The sequence below is a fragment of the Scatophagus argus genome, chromosome 19, assembly GCF_020382885.2.
Source record: "Scatophagus argus isolate fScaArg1 chromosome 19, fScaArg1.pri, whole genome shotgun sequence".
Classification (NCBI taxonomy): domain Eukaryota; kingdom Metazoa; phylum Chordata; class Actinopteri; family Scatophagidae; genus Scatophagus; species Scatophagus argus.
In genome coordinates, this window is record NC_058511.1 from 3,271,224 (window position 1) to 3,284,138 (window position 12,915).

Below are 12,915 nucleotides of genomic sequence, written 5' to 3' on the forward strand. Positions count from 1 at the left end.
TGTGTGTATGTGGATCGCCACGATGTGGTTTTCATTCTTGACTGGATTCCAGTGACCACAGGTTCCTCTGTGGTCTTCCCCTTTCCCCTTTCTCCCTCCTTCATTCCTTCCCTCCCTTTTCTCATCCCTCCCTCTTTTTACTCCACAGTCTCCCTGATGTTTCAGAGGCAGACAGAAGCAACGCACCACAGGACGTTTGTTACATTTCTCTGTGGCTGTTAAAGACACATCGAAGAGGCTTCATCCTCACTCACAGTTTGTCCTTTCCTGTCCATCTCTCTTTTCAGCCAATGAGGAAAGAGCCAGAGGTTGTCACGGTAACCCTGAAGAAGCACAACGGCATGGGCCTCAGCATTGTGGCTGCCAAGGTAGGAAGTACCACCTGGAAGTGTGTGTGTGTGTGTGTGTGTGTGTGTGTGTGTGTGTGTGTGTGTGTGTGAGTGATCCACACTGTTTCAGGTTTGTCTGAGCTTTTCAAGAAAGTTTTTTTTTTTAAGAAAACTTCTCTTTCAAGGCAGAAGTCATATTTTTTTTTAACATTTTATAAAGGAGAACTGTAGAGGATTGGCATGAATTTGACAGGAAATCCAAAAATAACTTGGGTGTTTTTATCTTGGCGTTCGAGGCGGAGTGCGTTGGATTTGTGTGTGTGTGCGCTGACAGAAAAGCCTGCTGTTTTAAATAGACTGCTTTTGATTGTTGAGTCTGACAGCAGTGCAGAGACTAAACAGTGACACTGCAGAGAAAGCTCTGGATAACTCCTGGACAAAAGCGCACTTGTTTCAGGTTGCTGGTAAAGGGGAGTGGACTGCAGAGGCTGGGACTGTGGATGTCCATGTTGTTTATTTGATCACACACCTCTGATGTATCGGCAGAACCTGAAGAAGTTAAAAGCGCACCAAAAGGGCAGCTGTGATCGCAGGAAAAAGATTCATTCATTTCCCTCCCATGTTAGCGGCAAACCTGGCAAACATATGTGACTATTTTTGATTTATATATATAAAAAAAAACAAAAACAAAGAAAACTTGTAATGGAAATGCCTCAAAGGAATAAAGATTAATGGGAGATAGATGTGGTTAGATTAGGATGAATTAGGACGGATGCCTTAAACTTCACTCTGCCCATCTCAGGGTTCTCAAGACGGCTCATCAAGAGTTACCACATATTAATGAGAAATCATGCTGAAATAAAGATAAAAGCCGTTACTTGTGTCTAAACGATGACAGACATGCTCAGTGGTGACATCTGCTGGGTAGAATCAGTATTTATGGACACAGACTGGTACATTGTAATGTACTTTTCTGCCTCACTTGTGACAATAGTGAGGAAAAGTGAGGAAATTAAGAAATCTATGTAGCCCGTTTTACCCTATCCAATATAGGAAAGCTACAGGTTCTTTAATTGATTCCTGTTGTTTTTTATTATCACCCCAATCTATGAATTGCACTTTTTAACCATGAACTATATGCTTTTAAATCATCAGGACAGACACCAGGAAATGTATTTTAGAAGGTTTTAGTCATCAAATGTATTTAAAGAAATAAGAAAGGAATATTAGAGCAAGGGATTAGGACTGAAAAGGTCAGGGGAAATAAACACACTTGGGCTTTGCCCACTTTGGCAACACAAATACACACTCAAAATATTTCAATGCAACCAACACTGCAAGACCTCAAAGGCAACTTCAAAATACCAACAAACCTGTATGTGTGTGTGTGTGAACCTTAACACTCAATCACACTTATCAAATCAATCATTCATCCATCTCAAACGTTCTCAAAACTTCAGGAGTGCACTCATTATCCTAAGCCGGCGTAATTTAATTAACAAACCCCACCCACGTTGCAGGCCTGTTAGGGTCCAGAAGATGGCGTTTCCAGCAAACGAGAGTCACTCACGACACACGTCCAACTTTCACATCCACGCTCCTGCGACAGCATCCACGGTGTAATCCACCCAGAAATCAGGGTTTGCTTCGGTCAACCTCCGTCGGGCTGCTGGCTGTGTCAGCTCGTAGCTTCTGCGGCGGGCTACCTGCGGTTAGCTGGCCGCTAACCACCTCGGCTAGCGTTGCCTCGTTGCGGCTAACGTTGCGCGCTAGCCGCGAACTCCACGGGAAAACACGTCCTCGCTCGTCACGAGACCTCGTCTCCGCAGCGCTCCTCGGCCAGTGACGTCGCCCGTCACCGACAGTTAATGTCCGAAGGATAAAGAACCGTTGTTCACGTTCAATCCTCAAACATCAGCTCACGCACTCATGCTCTCGTACATACAGCTCGCTCTCTCTGTGTCGCGTCTCCTCTCCTTTCCGCGGTTCTCTCCCGTCCCACACGTCACTCTCCCCTCTTCTACGGCAAGCAAACAAGACCAAACTACATCTCTCCCAAACGAAATAAAACCTCGATACAGGACAAAACCTCATATGTACATTTAACAACCGACTCAGGTTAACATACTAACGTCTCCAATTAATCATATTCAAACTCTTCCTTGTCACATGTAATCACATTCACACATTAAACAAAAAGAAACCATCTTTTTAACAGTGGCCTTTTTTATATTTCAAAATAAATAAAATTACAGGGCTACATTCACCCCCTTCTAAAGGTCTGATGTCCTCATCGGACTTAAAGAACTTGAAATAAGTTGACAAAAAAGAATTATCATGTAAGCGAATTTACATTACTGTTTTCCTATCTTAATCACGACCCCTCTGTGGACAATCGTAAGGGGTTCCTCACGGGTTTGGCCAGGTTTATCATAGGTAAGTCTCATAACTGGTTTGTGTGATCTTTTGGGTCTAGATACTTTAGCAGGGGCTCCTATTTTAGTGCTACTAAACTGCCTTCTATGATCTAGATCGCTTGATACTGGTTCAGGTTCAGATTCGGTGTCGGGAAGTCTATGAGGAGGGTCCTCTCTCATAGGAGGGGGCTCTGGCTCAGCGGAACTGGAACTCTCCGACTCCGAAGGACTGTCACTTGGATCTGTCTGGACTTCGATCTGGCTGTGACTCGTTGAAAGGGACTTGTTTTGACGGGGCCAGATCTCTTCCAAGTAAGTACGGTAGGACTGACGTTGGGGATGCGCCAAATCAGACTCAGACTCTGATGATGATTCACATTCTTGTTGCACAGAGTGCTCAGTAGTGTTACTCCGTCTCCTTCTCTGAATTTGTGCTCGAGTTCTAGGCCTGGAGGGCAACTCTTCATCTTTGAGCAACTCTGGCATCCGCACCAGCTCTCCGATAGGCAAGAGGTGATCTCGGTGCAGGGTTTTTAACTTGCCTCTCCCATCCTCTGGTTTCAACGTGTAGACAGGAAGGTTTGGCATCTTCTCTGTGACGACATAGGGAATGTCACACCAGCGATTCTGGAGCTTGTGTTTCCCAGTAAAGGCCAAGTTCTTAAGCAACACTCGGTCACCAGGCTCTAGGTGTTGACACCTCACTCTCTTGTCATAGGCCTTCTTGTTGCGCAGATGTAACTTGTTTGAGGCTTCTTCGGCCAACTGATAAGCCTTATCTAAGTCTTGCTTTAGTTTGGTGACATAGGCGGAGTGCTGACGTTCGACTTTGTCTTCAGGCTGAGTGCCGAAACTCACATCAACGGGAAGTCTGGCTTCTCTCCCGAACATAAGAAAGTACGGGGAGTATCCCGTGGCATCACTTGTAGTACTATTATATGCATGCACCAGGTGCACAACCTGTTGACTCCACTGTCTTTTCTTCTCCTGGTTCAACGTGCCCAGCATGGACAATAGGGTCCGGTTGAACCGTTCTGGTTGGGGATCACCTTGCGGGTGATAGGGGGTCGTTCGGGACTTTTTTATTCCCATTATTTTCAGGAGCTCTCTAATCAACCGTGACTCAAAGTCACGCCCTTGGTCAGAATGTATCCGTGATGGTAGTCCATAATGAACAAAGTACTTTTCGACGAGGACCTTGGCAACTGTAAGGGCCTTTTGGTTCTTGGTGGGAAAAGCTTGGGCGTACCTTGTGAAATGATCTGTTATGACCAACACGTTGCTGATTCCTCTTGAGTCGGGCTCCATTGAGAGGAAGTCTATGCAGACGAGGTCCAAGGGCCCACTGCTGACTATTTGATGAAGTGGAGCAGCTTTTTGTGCAGGGGCTTTCCTCAGGATGCACTCTCCGCAGTTCTTGACATAGTGCTCGACACTGGTAGCCATTTTCGGCCAGTAGAACCGGCGTCTTATCATGTCTGTCGTTCTCTCAGCTCCCAAGTGACCGAGGTCATCATGAAGGGACTTCAGCACTACTGGTCTGTACTCAGCTGGTAACACAAGCTGACTACTCTGCTCTCCAGACTGGCTTGTGCTCACACGGTGTAGCAAGTCGTTCTCCATGACCAGCTTTCCCATTTGTCTCTTCATTGTCGCAACTTCAGGATTAGACTCTGCATCATCGGGCCACTTCCCTTGCTCCACGGCATGGATGGTTGGTCCAATGACTGGATCATTGACTTGAGCCAAGATTAGGTCTTGTCTGGACAACGGGCCCAGTGTGTTCAGCTGCACACGTGCAGGGAAGGCGTAAACATCTGGCACACACTCAGGGGATGCTCCAAGCTGCTCTGCATATCTTGGAGAGGCTTGCGGGGATCCAAGAGCACCAACCTGCTGGCATACAGACTTGACACCAGACTGCGATATGCTTCTCCAACCAGCATCCTCCTCCCCTAGCTCCATCCTCGACAGCAGATCAGCATCAATGTTGTTCTTGCCAGGCCTATAGATGACATCAAAGTTGTAAACTGACAAATCCGACAGCCAACGATGTCCATGTGCACTGAGTTTGGCCGTTGTAAGGACGTACGTCAGTGGATTATTGTCAGTGCGAACCGTGAAACGGGCTCCATATAGATAGTCATGGAACTTCTCCACGATGGCCCACTTTAGGGACAAGAACTCCAACTGATGTATCGGATAGTTCTTTTCCGAAGGTTTCAGTTTTCTGCTGGCAAAAGCCACTGGCCTCAGGCCTTCAGGGTGTTCTTGATATAGAACGGCGCCAAGTCCTGCCAGACTGGCGTCTACGTGCACCACATAGGGTTTGCTGGGGTCGGCAAATGCCAGAACTGGGGCATTAGTGAGACGATGCTTGATGTTTTCAAATGCATCGGTGCACGCTTGATCCCACCTCTCTCCAAATGGTTCTTTCTCATCCAGGTAGATGTCGCTTTTCCCTGTCTTGGGCTTCCTACCCTTCTGTGTAGGAGCGTATCCCTTAGTCAGTTCAGTCAGAGGACGGACAATAGTGGAGTAGTTGTGGATAAACCGCCGATAATATCCACAAAAACCCAGGAACGATCTGAGAGTCTTCAGATTTGTGGGCCTCGGCCAGGTGCTAACAGCTTCGATCTTGCTGGGATCTGTGGCAACACCATCGCCTGACACAATGTGACCCACATACTTAACTTTGGTCTGACAGAAGACACACTTATCGAGGGAAATCTTGAGCCCAACTTCCCTGAGCCGATCCAGGACTTTGAGGAGCCTGGTCTCGTGTTCTGCTAGGGTTTTGCCGAAGATGATCAGGTCATCCAGGTAAACGAGCACCTGGAGGAGGTTCATATCTCCGACAGCCCTTTCCATCAGTCTTTGGAAAGTTGCGGGTGCTCCGGTGATCCCTTGCGGCATTCTCTCAAACTCATAAAAGCCCAGAGGACAGATGAAGGCTGTTTTTTCCTTGTCCTCTTCCTTCATTGCGATCTGGTAGTATCCGCTCCTCAAATCCAGGACAGAGAACCACCTGCTTCCCACCAGGCAGTCCAACGCCTCATCAATCCGAGGAGTGGTGTATTGGTCAGGGATGGTGCGACTATTGAGTGTGCGGTAGTCTATGCACATCCGTACTTCTCCATTCTTCTTCCTGACTATTACTATCGGGGAAGCATATGGACTTCTGGATTCCCTGATGATGCCGGCAGCCAACAGCTTCTGTAGATGACTCCTCACATCATCGATATCTGCAGGAGCAAGGCGTCTAGAGCGTTCACGGAAGGGTCGTTCATCTGTCAGGCGAATGGTGTGTTCCACACCTTTGGCTAGCCCCACATCTAGTTCATCGAAGGAGAATACATCTGCCCTCTCAGACAGTTTCTGTCTCAGCCGCTCCTTCCACTCTTCAGGAGCAGGTGAGTCCCCAAAGTTGAGTAGGCTGATGTCAAAGGCTTCAGAGGCTGGCCGTTGTGTTGATAAGTGATTCACAACATCCGCTGGACATAGACAGCCAATAATGGACCCCACAGGTATTGTGGCATCTTTGAAAGATTCATTCTGAAGAATCACCGTGAACCTGTTAGCATCAACTGCATGACTGGGAATGACTACGGGCTGCAACAGTACACCTGCAGGAAGGGGGGTGGCAGAGAAAGCTTCAACCACCAGGATCTCCTCTGGCAGTGGCTGAGTGGTCTCAACTTTGCAAATGGCTGGATGACTGGTACCAGCAGGGATTGTCAAGGGACCAGGGCCCTGCCACTTTACATATCCAACTTCATCAGGGTCTTTCCCCTTAATGGATGCTGAGGGCTCTGCGAAGGTGCTTTGAACAGCCATTGTGTGAGCCATATTCGTCCCAGACATGTCTTCACACAGCTGGGCTAGCCGTTTGGGGAGACTGGCTTTGGCATTGGTCCCCAGGATCACGGGTGTCTTGTCGGGACCGGCCGGGTCGGGACAAATCAACGCCAGTACTGACATTGTGGTCGGAGCTCCGGCGACCTTTTTGGGAAACTCAATGTCAATGATGACATAGCCCAGGTACGGGTAGCTGGAGTCACTGAGGCCCCAAATGTCCAATCGGCTTACAGGGTGAATCTCGACATCTGACAAGTGCTGCTTGTACCAGGACTCGAAGATGATGCTGACACGTGAACCACTGTCCAACAGCGCTTCACACAGGTGGCCATTGACTTTAAGCGGCTCCAAGGACGAAGGCCCTATCAAACCTTCGGGTAGATCTGTTGTCTTGTGGAAATCCAGTGCACTTTTCCTTACTTGGGCCCCGGCACTGGGGGACGGTGAGCCATTAGCTTTAGCTTTCTTCAGAGCCCCAAGAAGCTTCTGGATCACTTTGCTTGGATTCTCAGCATTGGTGCACTTGGAGGCTATGTGTCCCACCTCTCCACAGCGGTAGCAGATGTAGTCCACGGTATCAGTGGCTCTTCTGTTTGCGGTGTGGGATGCAGGTGGGGTATTGGGTGTTGGACTGGTGCTGTGTGCAGGCCGGTTATTGGGCGCGGGACTGGTGCTGCCCACATTCATCACTGTGGATGAGGTCCCGGCTGCATTAAACTGTTTGGAGTTCATTTTCTGTGTCAATTGCCTCACTTGTTTCCTGAGGGCAATTACTTCGGGGTCTTGACTGGTTTCTGTGTCTTGTCTGGGGACCACGGGGGTTTCAACCCGTTCTTCAGTGAGTGGGGTTGGTTTTGTCGTCAGTGTGGCAAACATTGACTTCATTTCTTTGATTTCAGCTCTTAGTGCCTGTATCTCTGACTTGCTTTCAGCCTGTGGTTTAGCATAGACTGAGCGCACGGACTGGTTTAGTTTAGCTTTAGAAGCTTCATACTCCTCTTCTGTGCGAATGTCTCGCAGCAGCTGAAGGAATGTTGGAGGGTTGTCTTTCTTTTCCCTCAGTCGCAACTGCATTAACATCAAGTCCGCATCTACTGCTCCTTTAAGCAGTTGCTCGACTCTGGCTCTGTCCATGCTGCTTGCAGGAAGACCACCCCGTTGTACAACTTTGGACAAACAGCGCTCTAATCTTCTCACAAACTCCGACAGTTTCTCTCCTGGCAGTTGTCGCTGTAGGCGGAAGGAGAAATATAAATCATCCCCTGATTCAGCCAGTCCAAAGGCACTCTCCAGTGCTTCCAAGCACTTCTCTGAGGTGACATCTGGGTCGGATAGTCGCACAGCTTTCACCACCTCAAGCGCCTGCCCCTTTAAGCTTTCCATTATCCTCCTGCGTTTTTCTCTTGGTGGACAATCACTTTCTTCCACCATCAAGTAGGCCTGCTCCATCCAATGGTCGAATTGCTCTTCCCCTGATGGAGTAGGTACAGTACCTGAAAACACACGCAGTCGCCGGTATCCTCCACTCTCAGAAGGGGGCCTCCCTGTTTTGTCTAGCAGGTCGCCGACGGCACGAATTATGGATTCCACAGACGAGGGGGCTGGCTCTGGGCTTGTGTACAAAGCCTGTACATCCTCCATAGACCTTCCCTCAGCTTGAAGCAGAGCACTCAGTTTACTACTGAAATCATCTCCAGCGGCTGCAGGGATTCCTGTCACCGTGTAGATTGGCCAGGACTTTCCTCCTTCCTTTGGAATGACTTCAGGGGGAATGGACGGTGCGTCTTTCACCTTTTCTCTGCACTCACAGAGCACCAGGAGTTCATCTCCTGCATCGCTGAACATCCTGCCCCTCACGCGGACAACTCCGAAGCACTTAATCGTCTGCAGGACTTCTTCAATGTCTTTCACTTCTGTGTTCTCTGGGACAACAGTCAGGAGTGCATGAGCTTCATCAAGCCCCTCTCCCCGACACCAGTTTCTTAACTTTTTAGCATACATTTTGGGTTTTAGCCTGATAGCTATTTTAAATCAAATGAATAGTAAGTTGCGCTACTTTTATATGCACTTTATCTTTAACTATTTATTGGGAATTTACATAAGCAACAACATAGAATCATCCCAGCGGTGCCTCCAATTATGTAGCCCGTTTTACCCTATCCAATATAGGAAAGCTACAGGTTCTTTAATTGATTCCTGTTGTTTTTTATTATCACCCCAATCTATGAATTGCACTTTTTAACCATGAACTATATGCTTTTAAATCATCAGGACAGACACCAGGAAATGTATTTTAGAAGGTTTTAGTCATCAAATGTATTTAAAGAAATAAGAAAGGAATATTAGAGCAAGGGATTAGGACTGAAAAGGTCAGGGGAAATAAACACACTTGGGCTTTGCCCACTTTGGCAACACAAATACACACTCAAAATATTTCAATGCAACCAACACTGCAAGACCTCAAAGGCAACTTCAAAATACCAACAAACCTGTATGTGTGTGTGTGTGAACCTTAACACTCAATCACACTTATCAAATCAATCATTCATCCATCTCAAACGTTCTCAAAACTTCAGGAGTGCACTCATTATCCTAAGCCGGCGTAATTTAATTAACAAACCCCACCCACGTTGCAGGCCTGTTAGGGTCCAGAAGATGGCGTTTCCAGCAAACGAGAGTCACTCACGACACACGTCCAACTTTCACATCCACGCTCCTGCGACAGCATCCACGGTGTAATCCACCCAGAAATCAGGGTTTGCTTCGGTCAACCTCCGTCGGGCTGCTGGCTGTGTCAGCTCGTAGCTTCTGCGGCGGGCTACCTGCGGTTAGCTGGCCGCTAACCACCTCGGCTAGCGTTGCCTCGTTGCGGCTAACGTTGCGCGCTAGCCGCGAACTCCACGGGAAAACACGTCCTCGCTCGTCACGAGACCTCGTCTCCGCAGCGCTCCTCGGCCAGTGACGTCGCCCGTCACCGACAGTTAATGTCCGAAGGATAAAGAACCGTTGTTCACGTTCAATCCTCAAACATCAGCTCACGCACTCATGCTCTCGTACATACAGCTCGCTCTCTCTGTGTCGCGTCTCCTCTCCTTTCCGCGGTTCTCTCCCGTCCCACACGTCACTCTCCCCTCTTCTACGGCAAGCAAACAAGACCAAACTACATCTCTCCCAAACGAAATAAAACCTCGATACAGGACAAAACCTCATATGTACATTTAACAACCGACTCAGGTTAACATACTAACGTCTCCAATTAATCATATTCAAACTCTTCCTTGTCACATGTAATCACATTCACACATTAAACAAAAAGAAACCATCTTTTTAACAGTGGCCTTTTTTATATTTCAAAATAAATAAAATTACAGGGCTACATCTAAAATAGGTTTTTACAAGAACTTAAGTTGTCTACAGAATAAAAATCCTATTGATGAACTGTTTTGTCTGTAAAATAGTGAAAAAGTTGTTCAAAGATCATTTGTCAGACTTATCAAGTCAATCATTGGGAATGAATGGACTGCAGCTGCTGATAGCACCATGAATTGTGTATCACTTGCAACCTGTCTCAAAGACGGATTCTCAAAGTCCTTACAGCACAAACTTACCCATGAAGTTTTGCAGCTCTTCTGTCTGAGAACAGTAAGAATGAGAATAACGCAGTGACCTTCTCGATGACTAAAGTGATCAGAACAGACTTGATGAGCAGGAAGAGCAGTCTCACTGACACCTGCGCCTCCGTGACAAATGTGAAGACAAACCCAGAACAGGTGAATGGCATGCACCTCAGATGGCACCACCGTGTTGTCCTGTATTGCTTGGATTTTATTTTAAAATGGGGAAAGCAAAATGCAGCTCAGTTGGATGTCCACTTTGACTAACAAATATCCTGTGGGGTGGGGGAACAGACCTGAACTTAGAAGCCAGATGGTTGCGTAACTCCGTGTTAAGTCCTCTATATTGACAGTCATATCATGTAACGGTATTCTGCTTCCTCGATGTGCAACACTTGTGCTTCTTGCCGGTACATTGATAGATTTGGGTGTCAGGCTCAAACTGATGGTGATGTTAAGATTTGTTGCCAGTCAGCAGATGTTGAGGCTGATGTGTCTTGTTGTGTTGCATCCTGTTTTTGTGTTTTACTTTTTTTTTTTTTTTTGATGATGAACATGATTGTGGGTAGATGCAGACCCAGAGTGTTTTCTGTTAAAACGCGAGGACTGTGAGTGAGTTTCCTGGTGAAGGCGAGAGCTTTCCTGTCTGGCTGTGTGCAATGTGTGCACAGCTAGTGTGTGGAGAGGAAGAGTGGGAAGGAAGGACTTACTGAGGAAGCCTCCTTGCTCTGTTTATTTTAAAAGCTGTACGAATAAGGAGGAGAGCAGGCAGAGAAGTGTGTGTGTGTGTGTGTGTGTGTGAGGGATGGGAAAGGCAGGTAGAGAGAATTTTGTCAAACAGCTGCTTGAATTCCTGGTAAACTGGACTGAGTTCTCGCTTGTTATATAATTGACAGTGTGTGTGTGTGTGTGTGTGTGTGGGGTGGGGGGGATTTGCCTGGAGCTGCAGCAGCGCTCCACCTCAGTTTGACCAGCCGGCGTCCCAGCCGACACTTCACCTCTGGATCACCGCCTGGATTCACTGTTTATTAACAAACACGCTGCAATTAGGAACTCGTGGAGGAATTTTTTTGCCCTTGGAAACTTCCCTTCATCTTTTCAACTGCACATACTGGAATTTATACAACTTTTTAAATTCCTAGGAAATGCCTAATCATATCCAGTTTTTTAAAATGACCTGCACTAAATTTCCACGCTTCCGCGCACGTAGGGATTCAAGTTGCTTTTTATACTTCATTTCAAGCTCTAAATAGTGATTTTAGGGGTTTTTAAAAGGTAGACATTCAGCTGCATGGATTTGTCCCCGCCGGTGTAATTGCGAGGTTTTGGACTTGTTGGTGCATGTTGAAGCGCACCGTGGGATAAAAGGAGGTGTGTGCAGTTGTGTGTGTGTGCGTCCCAGTCTGGACATTGCAGTGTGAAGTGGTCTGGACAACGCTGACGAGTGGCTGCAACATGTGGTTTTCCGTGGTGGGCAGGAAAGACCAGGTAACGGTGTTATAATTGTGTGTGAGATAGCAGCTGGAAAGTTGTGTGTGTTAAAGACAAAGACAGTCTTGTTATTGTTCATATTCTAGTCATAAGTTTGTTGATCATCTGCTCTCTTTGATGTTATTTTTGAGTGAGCCAAACATAAAAGCTGATGTGAAATGTGTGTGTATGATTGTGCAATTGCAAGCCAGATAACGAGTGTGTTTGGTCTGTTCCCTCATTTCTTTTAAGAGTGTATTCCGGCGTGTTTTGATACTGTTTCGCTGTGTTGGTTCGTCTGCTCTGACTGCACTCGTCGAGGGTGCAGGTTTACCAGCAGCTGGATGAATGTTGAACAGACATGAATGATGGCAGAGCAGTGTGGATTTATCACGTTACCCTCCAGTGTGATGGCCTCCTGGTTTGTCACTTGTTTGCTTTCAGGGCCGTTCTGCTAATGGTTAAACTAAGGTACACACACTGATGGTAAAAACAAACATGCATTTTTGGTGGTCATTAAGGTTCTCCAATATCATTATTGATAGCACCTTTTTAAATAAAGATCGGACCCTAATCGAGTCAGTTTTTACTTACTTACCGACAGATTTTCACGTTGTTTGAGCCTTGTGTCTGTCTCTGTGGAACAAATGAGTGTTTGATGTGTGTCAAAATGTATTTGTATCCTACCAAGTACTACATTAGTTGAACCTGTGCGTGTGTGTATTTTGTGGTATTATGTTTGCCCTTTTATTCGTGAACTCCCAACTTTCCTCCTGACAGCTGGGAAACTCTTCCCCTCCTCCCCCTCTTCCTCCTCCTCCTCCTCCTCCTGTGTGGTGTGTTTACTCATTCATCTGTTGCAGTACAGAACAGAACATTCCCTCAACTAAACTAAATTTGCAGTATGTTGCAATCCAGGTTTCTCAGAGAGATAAGACGGCGTTTCATGCAAGTGAGAAATTCATACCAAACTCCATTCAAAAAAGTTTTCTTCCCCTTCTGCTTTGGTTGTTAGGAAATTTCACCTGATAGTATGGCACTTTGGATATATATGATCTATACAGCATGCTCATCGCTGTTATTTGAGTAAAATTACTATTGCGACAATTCTTTACTCAAATCAGTACAGTGTTTTAAAAGATTTAAAAAAAATCACTTTTACTGAAATAAAATTTTGCCTTGTGGATGTTAGATTATTGTGGAGAATCTACCCAAAGATTGTATTAA

General features: G+C 46.6%; 1 protein-coding gene across 9 annotated transcripts in view; it reads left to right on the forward strand.

The window, feature by feature from the left end:
- The window catches only part of afdna (afadin, adherens junction formation factor a), a 91,601-nt gene that overhangs the window by 51,527 nt on the left and 27,159 nt on the right, over nt 1-12,915 (forward strand). For all 9 annotated transcript variants that reach the window (XM_046372453.1, XM_046372455.1, XM_046372456.1 and 6 more), the window contains one exon: nt 288-368. In XM_046372453.1, coding sequence (XP_046228409.1) covers nt 288-368 — 81 coding nt within the window. The remainder of the gene's footprint in view (nt 1-287; nt 369-12,915) is intronic.